Here is a 9,825-nt window from a genome sequence, read left to right as displayed (position 1 = left end):
GCGTGGGGTTTGATTGTCTTCGAGGACCTGAGTCCCTGTGGTTCATTTCGGTAAGGGCATGCGATTCCCCCCTTTTTTCTTCTCCGTTTGCCATCGGCAGAGACTAAGCAGATTGCTTTGTGAGTGGTCACGGGACATCATCAGCCGCTAACACTTTAGACAGAACCTGCGGTGCATATTGTGGGCGCGTCGGCATGTCGCTTGGGCGGCACTGCATCTGAGTGCGAGTTTGTGCGCGCCTGCGGGGCTATTTAGCTTTTCACGTTGCCAATGACACGATGGTGCGTTTTCGAACCTGCACTGGGCAAGGATGTACTTCCGCGCTGTGAGCGCCTGTTAAAGCGGACAGGACGGAGTCACAGTGCCTGGAATCAAAAGTCCAGGGATTAACATGTGAGTCTGCAAGCTTCCTTGTGAGTGGGTCGCTGGACGGGGCCGGCGTTTTAATCAGCAGTTTTGATTCTTATATCAGCAACGACATGAGACTAATTTCACGGGTTTCACATGCTCAGGTTGGGTTCCATTAGCGGTTATCCAGCTCAGGGTCTGGTCCTCACTGAAGCTAGTCGTACGAAGAAAGGCGCACGAAACACAGGCATGGTTGCTTTGCGCAGACGATAACGGCTACCCCAGTGTTTAAATTGGTTCTTACGGACATGAGCCACAGACTATGTACGGACAAGGGACTCAATTCGCCTCCTGTACTTCACCTCGAGAGGATGTGATTTCCCACTGGCCGATCCCGTTTTCTTTTGAAAATCTGGAGTATAAACACGAGAAATAAATTTATCTGGGTAATGTGTCTCCGCCGTCGTCTGTTCATCAGATTCGGGATTTATCTTGTTGATGTATGGCTAATGGTTCGGAATGCAGTGCAGTGTACCAATCTTTCACGTATTCCTCCGACAGGGCTATATCAAAAAGCCTGATGCCGCTGTTGGCCTGCGTGATAGCCAGCAGATTTTACCTCATGTGGCTGTAGAGGTTGGGTGGAGTCAAAAGACGTACTTGAACCCGACATGAGGCTCTGGCTGCAGATTTTCAGCCGTCTCGCATACTTCGAAGAGCTTCAGTGCCTGAGAAAATGTGTCGATCACACCAGATCCTGGAGCTCGTCGAGTCCCCTTACTGAGCCATCAAATCGCCACGTCCACTAGTCTTTGTCATTTCTGGAGCTTGCCTCTTCAGACTGCCGATAAGCTCGCCTGCGAATCTCAGGGCTATATCTGACCCCCACCATCGTTTCTTCCGCACCTAGATTCGGCCACTCTTCACGTCATCTCTCAAAGCTTGACCGCGAAGATGCACGGCGCCAAGGACTAAAGCATCAAGATCGAGTTCGCGGTATCTGTCAGAGAACAGAGTCAATAGCACTGATAGCCATACTTGAAGGTCGGTCTTTGCTCCTCAAATCAACCTTTGCAATGTTTACAAGTTCCCAGTCAATATGAAAGGGAGATCAGAAGCTATTATCAGTGCGTTTTGAAAGTCCAATATCCATTGTAACGTGCAGGACCCGAAGCCATTGACAAATGGCCCCAAATTCCAGGCTGCGTTGGTCTCAGGTTGCGGAGCGTCAATTCCCACCCTAGTGACAAGTGCCTTCTTGGGAGGGTGCGCCCCGTGGCCCATTGATTGTTTCTCGTCGTGCGAGCATGCCATCGCTGACTGAACTAGGGGCTGACGTGTCCCCACCTCGTTTGGCCAGCCACGCCTCTTATTGCTGTTGCCGCACCCAGAAACTCGGAGCCAGTGGGTGCACGCCCGTAAGTGTCTCTTTCTCTAATCCGCGCGTATTCTGCTAATTTGTCGCCCACCACGCAGTCAGTTCTTCGGGGAATACAGGGAATACACACCCGCCAAGAGCTTGACAAAACCCGTGAGACAGTCTTCGCCTGCCCAGTATTTGGGTTCACCAGCTAGACACCCACCTCAGTATCGAAATGACTTCGACGATTTCCTACCATCGTCGCCGCAACACGTAAGCTCATTGGTGAGCTGTCATGCGTGAGCAAGATTAGTCTTGCGCAGAGAGAAGGCGTATTAACATACAATTAAAATCTGCCAAAGCTAATCGAGCAGACATAACTCGGCAGCACATGGCCTCAGCAGTTTGCGATTAGCAGAATGCTACAAAAACCACGGCAAGAGCAGCAACAGCAACATGAACTTTATCATGTCTCAAGATCACACTTTGCGCGTCGTGACCTTGTACGGTGCTTCGTTCGGTCATTTTCACATACCTACCACGCAGCAAGCACATCATCATGTCTGCACACCGACACTGCTATTGCATTGATATCGACTTCTCTCAATCATCTCTTGACCACTTTCGGGCTGCCAATTCGCATCATGGGCACTACAAGCACAAGACACTTCGCCACTTGACCTCTATCCGAAGATCGTTCGGTACATGCCAAGGCAAAGTGTTTCCGCCATTCGAAGATGGTATGTATGCTGGTTCCATAACCTCTAGTTATCGGTTCATATCCTTCAGTTCAAACTTCACTTGCCGGTCACTTATGCAGTTCTACAAGAAGAGATGAAACTTGCACATGTTTCTATGGACATACTGAAAGCAGATACTGTGATCGTTGTTGATGCTGTGGGTACGTCAGCTTCCGCTTCTGCAATCACATCTATGTGTGCCTAGCCCAACATACTCCTGAAGGTTGACAGATCCGGGAAGATCCAAGACTCGGTGAAGAGAGAGGCACTCCACCCCAAGTTCACGCAGAAGTACTTGAATGGCTTCTACACTGTGCAAAGCCGGAGGACAGCCTCTTGCCAACAGAGGCAGAAGCCCGACATGAATGATGGAGGGGACGGAAGGACGGACGACATGAACGAAGATTGGCATGTTACTTTGGGAATCCATATCCCTTTTTGACGAACTTGGCGGCAAGAGCGGCGGCAGCACGAGTCCGCCGCCACCAAGAAGGCTATGGCCATGAGGTCCATTATCAATACGACAGGTATACACTAACAATTCGACAAAAATACGCGGGCGAGTATCGTGGGTTTGTGGCAGAACGCCGCAGCTTGGCCGCCTAGACTGGGGGAATTCCCAGTACCTCCGCCTCCTGCCCGGCGATGCCGGCTATTTGCTCTGGTCGGTGGCAGTGGCCACTTTTCTAAAGGGAAATGGCTTATCAGGCGAATTCAAGCCTTCATAGCTTTTTGCCTTTGTCACTTTCCAAGTAAGTTGATTTCCCTCCTTGCTTTAAGAGTCGGCAAGCGGATTTCGCTTCAGAGCACGAAGAAGGATCACATTACTAATGTGCGTTGCATTGCAGACACTGAGTTCCCTGCAACAAGTCTCCCCTTCTCAGGCTCTTTGCAGTGAAGAAGCGAGTTGTTGCTTGTGAGGAGGTGATAGGTGGGGATGGTAGTAGGGCTAAGGTAGTGCAGGGGCAGTGAGCTTCCGCCCGGGGATTTCGTTGTTTTCTACGTCATATGGTCCATTCACAACATGTGATTGAATCAGCAACTATGAGTATGCCTTTCTCAGCCCACAGTTCCTTGCTGGATAAATTGTCATGTGTGGCCATAATCAAACAGGAGAATTTGTTGAGTTTCAAGGCGCTGTTGTTCCTCCTCAAAGCCAGAGATCACCATCCCCCTTCGAACTTGGTAGCCACGGGCATGGATGCGATTCACATAGGCCTCGTGAGCCGTGCGATTGTTTTGAACTTCTTGAGCACCCGTTATATGACGCTGAGCGGTTCGTCGCAAACACTCGTCTATATGACGATATTGTGGTCTGTAATGAAAATCGAGACAAGGCGAGAGATACTAGGAAAGGGAGCAGTGACAACTGCAGACAGTGAACAAGTCGCAGATTCCTGACAGAGGACTTCTCATTGTCGATTCGTGAACTCGGAGACGAAAAGACTGTTTCTCAGCGAGATCCATGCGTTGGTAACAATATTGACACAGATACTCCTCGAGACAGCATACGCTTTGGTGGATTATACAAACGTTTTCCAGCGAGGCTAGTCGGCCTTGCTAAGCGGTGCTACTCGGGATTTTATAATTTCATCTCTATTTAGCCCCGCGCCCCCCTAGACTTTTTGGTATTATAAAACTGACTGGTGCGTGTGTTCCTCAGCTTCATCTTCCAGAATGTCCTTTCCTACTGCATCAATCCGCAATCTTCACGACTTTCCTGCAGAGTAGGATATGCACTTCAACGCCTCCGTGCCATTCCTGCGGGCAATGGAAGCGTTCTCTCTTCGCAACCTCCACCACGACCCTCTAGAATACGCAGATTCGCTCCCTGCGCGCGCGGCTCACGTGGAAGCGGAAACCTCAATATTCCTGCTGAAGATCGAAAAAGCTTTTGTATATACTCCTTTTTCTGTTTCCCCTTCCTTACCCTTCTTCGATCTAGCTAAGATTTTTACTGACTGTATTTGTATTAAAGGCTCTGATCCCCCTTGTTCCCGTTTTTAAGAGCAAGTTTATCAAAAATCCTGTTGACCTCTCTGGCTACGCCTAGTCGGCCTTTATACACTCCTACTGTTTTATCTCTATGCCTTCCCTTTGTTTGTTGGGCCTTTTGCGCGTGCTGCAGCCTCCACTCCCCAAATATAAAAGGGGGAAGATTAGACATGCTTCGCGGTGGAAGCCGGTCAGAAAGGGAGACTAATCTTTGCGATATATAGCTACTAGTACAGAGAATTATACAGTGTAGCAATTCTCTATATACCTCTTTGAAATATCAACTAAATAATCTAATACTGGTCAAGTTTGAAGACAGACCTATCAAATTTATCCAATTCTGCAGTCTGTCAAAAAGCCATCCGGAGCTGGTTAGAGAGTCATTGCTGGATTCAGAGACTGCCGAGCAGGTGATAAGCAGGCAAGCAGACGCCCACTCGCAGATAATGTTTTGATATGACCATTTTTGGTTAACTTATACCAATTCCTGATGACATCATCCCTTGCGAGTTCCTGGGCCCCTACTTCACAATGATGGATGTATAGTGAATTTTCGTTGGAACACATTCACTATAACACGCCAGCTGTGACTCTTAGGAAAAAGCTTTATAGGCAACGAGGTTATCTCCCTCTTCTCCTCTTCTCTACTTACCTCTCCTCATCTCTTCCTCCACAATCTGTCCTCCCATCAGTCCTTTTTCCACACTTCAACTCGGACCTCACCAGCTACTAATCCAAAGTCTCTGCCATACATTTTGCCTAGTATCTATCACCATTTCAGATACCAAATCATCTCTTTTCATTTCAGCCGTGCTCTCCCTTGGGATCCGTTCTCTTCTCTCCAGTCGGACCTCTTCCCGACTTCCCTGAATACCTTCATCCTTTCCGTCCAGCAACCCGCGTCCTTCCCCACTTCTTCCAATTCAGGGACAAGTGATCACACACCTCCTCACCATCTTTAGACCTTGGTATGACATCTTCGGATCCTCCAGGTGACACTGCTAACATAGTTCAGAAAAGGCCGTCGCCACTATGGCCTTGGTGGCGAATCCCCTGGTTTTTCCACCAATTCAAACGGAAATAACCTACGCGTCGCCTGTATATCGGCGTGCCAGTGACTCTCAGAGTGTTCGATCGCGGCGTACAGGTCGTTCTTCGAGCGACAGTAGTACACGCGCGTGGGACGGTTTCGTCGAGGAAGATTTACGTGCTGGAGGCCCCTATTTACCAGAGCCTCCCTGCCACACATCCTTGCCTAAACCTGGACGCTCGCCCATTCCAGATGACAAGCAGGCCTCCTTGATGGATGGGATCGACAATCTGGGTCGCCGGGAAGGCATCAGGATCGGAGAGATCCAGTTTTGTTACCGCACCTCAGCGCACGATAGCAGCAGTGCGTCGAAATTTACCTGCAAGCTTCTGGCCACCAAGGTGCAACTTGGTCAATCCTGGATTGGATTTACACGCAAGATCCGTGAGTATCTCCACCAGCAGGGCGTCAACAACATCGCGGTGGAGATGCTCGATCCCCGGTTTTTTAAACCCCTCTCCTTCGCCCCTTGTACTCCGTCGGACCCGATTTTCCATAAGTGGAATGAGGTCCTGGACAAAATCGAACGCAAGGTTTCTCTGCGTGGCGTCAACACCATTAGTTGCCACCAGATCGGAATTTCGAAGAGCTCGATGTGTCCAATGGTGATCATGGGTGTCGATCACAACGAGGCCCGCAATTGGACTCACGCGCGAGAGAATCTTGTAGATATTCTGAAAGCTTTCGGCCTCACGCAGGTTGGCGTGCTTATCCAGAAAAACTCCTCGCGGCTTATGCTAGAAGACTACGTGGGACCAGCAATGGACCGCATGAGCGGAAATGGAGCTGCCAGGATTGGAATGAGCCTATCACTAAGCAACGAGGCGAATCACCGTTCAACTCTTGGTGCTTACGTAGAAGTACAGAATCCAAAAACCCAACAGTGGTTGCCCATGGTGTTGACGTGCATGCACTGTGTCCTCCCGGTTCCTGATCAGGCGGACATCCCATCTGAGAATAAACGCGGTAAGTAACTATGCTTCCGAAAGGAGAAAAGGTTTGTTGACAATATGCTTCTAGTTTATGATCGCTTTCGCCAACACGGTATTGCCCTAAGTGACGACAAAGCTTTACTGTGGGTAGACAGTCCCTCTGTCAGCGAAGTCAATGAAAAGATCCGGAGCAAGAAAAGGGGCTTAGAGGAGCGCCAGAAAAACCCTGTCTACCAGATGGTCGAGCTAGATCAGGTAAATAGAGTAGGCTACGGTTCGCCGGACGAGCGTACGTGGAGACGGGTGAAACGAGAAATGGAGGGACTTCAATCGGAGATAGACGGGTTGGAGACGGACAAAAAGAAGGGAAAGTTTCGCTTGGGACAGGTGTTTGCCGGCTCGGGCCTCCGAAACAAGCATCTCACTACCATCAAGATCAAGGATCCGAAGACAACGCGTCCTTCAATTATGGATTGGGCTCTCATCCGCCTTGTGGGCCGGGCTACAGGCCATAACACGGTGGGTTATCTCCAAATCCATGATCCCTATCTCTAAACTTTCTTGTGCTAACACTTCTCTGTAGTCATCGGACTTGAAAACTTATTCGCACCGTTTCACCACGCTTGCCACCGTTGCTTCTCCTCCCCACGAACTCCGGATTTTCAAACTCGGCCATACCGCAGGGTGGACGGAGGGTCAGTACAACGGTCTTCTGCTTGCCAGAGTAGCGGAAGATGAGGCTGGTAACATCGTCGTAACTCATGAACACAGTTTTATCAGTCACAACAGCCAAACTGGCAAACCTGTGATCGGCCCTGGGGATTCCGGAGCCCTTGTATGTGATCATCAGGGCGGAGTATGGGGCATGGCTTTGGGGGGCGACGAGATAGGCCACACCGGGTACTTCACTCACATTCTCGACCTGTTCGAAGACATTGAATCGGTCTTGGGAACGGAAATTCGCCTGATGGGTCTAGATTGAATGTTCCTTCGGGCAGCATGCAAAACGAGCATGACGTTGCAAGGGGCACTCATCCGACTGGTGATCGGACTAGGTTATTATCTGAAACGAAAGAGGTGGGCTGTGGGCTTGGATTGAAACTAGGAATTCTCTTTGGTAGGGTGCAGGCAGGCTTCGGTAGTGGTTGTTGTGAAGAAGAGGTTGCTGAAGGTCCTTATCATAGGCCTTTTTCTCCACTTCTCTTCCCTGGTTCTCCAAGTCCAAGATTATGGGTCTTGTTAGCTCTTGTTCTACCGACTCATATTAGTTTTCTGCTTGAGACTTATTCTGAATGAACTCAAATGATGATTTTTGCAAGTGTTTCTATTGTGAGAAGAAACAGAACAGAGCTTGAGGACTACGAGTCGGCCTAAAAGGAAGAGACGTACTGACAGAAGAAAAAAGAGATATAAGGTGTTGACCTGAGTAGTACCGCTTAGCAAGGCTGAAGCATGTCTAATCTTCCTCTTTTTATATTTGGAGAGTAGAGGCTGCAGCACGCGCAAAAGGCCCAATAAATAAAGGGAAGGTATAGAGACAAACCAGCAGAAGTTTATAAAGGCCGACTAGAAGTAGACAGAAAGATCAACAGGACTTTTAGTAAATTTATTTTTAAAAATAGGAATAAGAAGGGGGATCAGAGTCTTAAACACATATTAATGTACACATCTTACTCTGCAAGAAAGTTGTAAAGATTGCGGATTGATGCAGTAGGAATAGATATTTTAGAAGATAAAGCTTAGGAACACACGCACCAGTCGACTTTTTAATACCAAAAAGTCTAGTGGGAGGGGGGGGGGGGGGGCTTACCGGGCTTGCAGCACCAAAATCAATGTCTTCGTCCATACCTGCTCTCCATTCTTCTCAGCCATCTGCTCGCGACTGAGCAGCGGACGGCCATGAAAGAACGGTGTCCAAGCATGGTCTCCGCATGATTCCCTGCGCATGGTTCGGATAAAGGTTCTAACGAACCTAACCCTGATTCAAAGTCGGCCAGCAATTCTGTGCTAATGTTCGATCGATTCTGATATCCGATCCCAGCCAACAGAGTGTGAGGCACCCCAAAGAAAGAATCTAGAGGAACCAAAGTCAGCGATTGGCCAGTATTATCGCGGCAGAATGACAAGCGTTAAGACTAGAACCATACCCATCGCAATCATTACAGATGATTGAGGCTGACCTCGTTCAAGTGGCCCACGCGTCATTCCACCTCTCCATGAGCAGAACCCGTAATCGACGGCAGCACACGCTCTAGCAGGAGCATCGGTATTTTCAATCATACCAGCAAATATCTTAGTGGTCGACGAGCATATACAAGGGCTCGGCTATCCAACCCGCCGATGTCAATTGGGCGCCGACGATACATCTATGTATGACCCAGGTTAATGAAGCATCTACCCGACGACAGGGCCCACAACCCTATCTACAGACGATACAATAACAGACCTACCGATACTAACAGGGTAGAAGCGTGGCCCAAATGCTGGAGTTAGTGCCAGTGTCTTTCTTTCAGATCTTCACCTCTGCAAAAAAGTCGGATCGGCTTTGAAGGATCTTCTCGTCTTAGTCGCTGGTATCTTGAATGTATGCATGATGCCCCTTTCTCTTTGAACTTGATTTTTTACAGTAGTAATGAAGTTAAAGGTCTACATCAATGTCCAGCATCCGAGTTAAGCATTGGATGGATATAATTAAAGGCTTGCCGGTGCCCGCCACTCTGGAGGCTCAGGGTTACTGGGATCAGGTACAGTACATGTCTGGTTCAAATCCGTGTGCATACTGTACCTGGCCCCGGAACTCTGGACCCTCGATCAATCATGTTTAGCTGCAGCTCAACACTCAATGCCCCGATCGCTTCCCCCCTCCCCAGACTGCTCCTGGTGATGGCAGACAACGCGGACGTTCACTTGTGGCGTACCGGGCTTAAGAAGATGCGGCAACTGGAATAGTATGAGAGCAGTGAAGTTGTGTAGATCATAGTCATGGATTCCTTTTGAGACATATGATAAGCAGGGGCATTTCTACACATATTGACAACCCGGCAATTGAAAGGATGCATTTCATGGATCAACATGAGCAGAAGAACTTTGACCTGCTATCTGCCATAAAAGTATAGCTGACGCAAATCTACGGAATATCTACAGAGTCATTCCTATCAGACACACAATCCAGTAGCCAAACAATACCATTATGCGATTATCTATGTACTCCATACTCATCACATCGGAAATCAACCCTCTAGTCACAGGTCGAAACTCCCCCCGTCCTGAGTAAGACCGGATCAACCGGGTAGGAAGTAAGTTACACAAAAGAAAAACAAGTGAATCTTGCTCTATACACAAGAAAGGAAAGAGGCAGGA

The 9,825-nt window shown here is 48.8% G+C and overlaps 2 protein-coding genes across 2 annotated transcripts; both read left to right on the top strand.

Annotated features, from left to right (window-relative positions):
- Positions 1–3,293: 3,293 nt before the first annotated feature.
- On the top strand, positions 3,294–3,884 carry BO82DRAFT_140668 (uncharacterized protein). Its single transcript, XM_025630069.1, has one exon. The coding sequence runs from the start codon at positions 3,457–3,459 to the stop codon at positions 3,847–3,849; it is 393 nt and encodes a 130-aa protein (XP_025496065.1). The 5' UTR covers positions 3,294–3,456; the 3' UTR covers positions 3,850–3,884.
- Positions 3,885–6,254: 2,370 nt separating this feature from the next.
- BO82DRAFT_389026 (uncharacterized protein) lies at positions 6,255–7,759 on the top strand. Its single transcript, XM_025638427.1, has 3 exons — positions 6,255–6,499; positions 6,554–6,984; positions 7,049–7,759. Exons 1-3 carry the CDS (start codon positions 6,268–6,270, stop codon positions 7,445–7,447), a joined length of 1,062 nt encoding a protein of 353 aa, XP_025496064.1. The 5' UTR covers positions 6,255–6,267; the 3' UTR covers positions 7,448–7,759.
- Positions 7,760–9,825: the final 2,066 nt, after the last annotated feature.

Source organism: Aspergillus uvarum, assembly GCF_003184745.1.
Source record: "Aspergillus uvarum CBS 121591 unplaced genomic scaffold BO82scaffold_5, whole genome shotgun sequence".
NCBI lineage: Eukaryota > Fungi > Ascomycota > Eurotiomycetes > Eurotiales > Aspergillaceae > Aspergillus > Aspergillus uvarum.
The sequence above is the reverse complement of the archived record's forward strand: the minus strand, read 5'-3'. Positions and strand labels throughout refer to the sequence as shown.

What these genes read in the sequence shown, in the direction of transcription:
- BO82DRAFT_140668 (XM_025630069.1), top strand. Translation starts at nt 3,457, where the DNA reads ATGGTCCATTCACAACATGTGATTGAATCAGCAACTATGAGTATGCCT.
- BO82DRAFT_389026 (XM_025638427.1), top strand. Translation starts at nt 6,268, where the DNA reads ATGCTAGAAGACTACGTGGGACCAGCAATGGACCGCATGAGCGGAAAT. An exon ending in CCCATCTGAGAATAAACGCG is followed by an intron (nt 6,500 to 6,553) that starts GTAAGTAACTAT and finishes ATATGCTTCTAG; the next exon opens with TTTATGATCGCTTTCGCCAA. An exon ending in GGGCTACAGGCCATAACACG is followed by an intron (nt 6,985 to 7,048) that starts GTGGGTTATCTC and finishes ACTTCTCTGTAG; the next exon opens with TCATCGGACTTGAAAACTTA.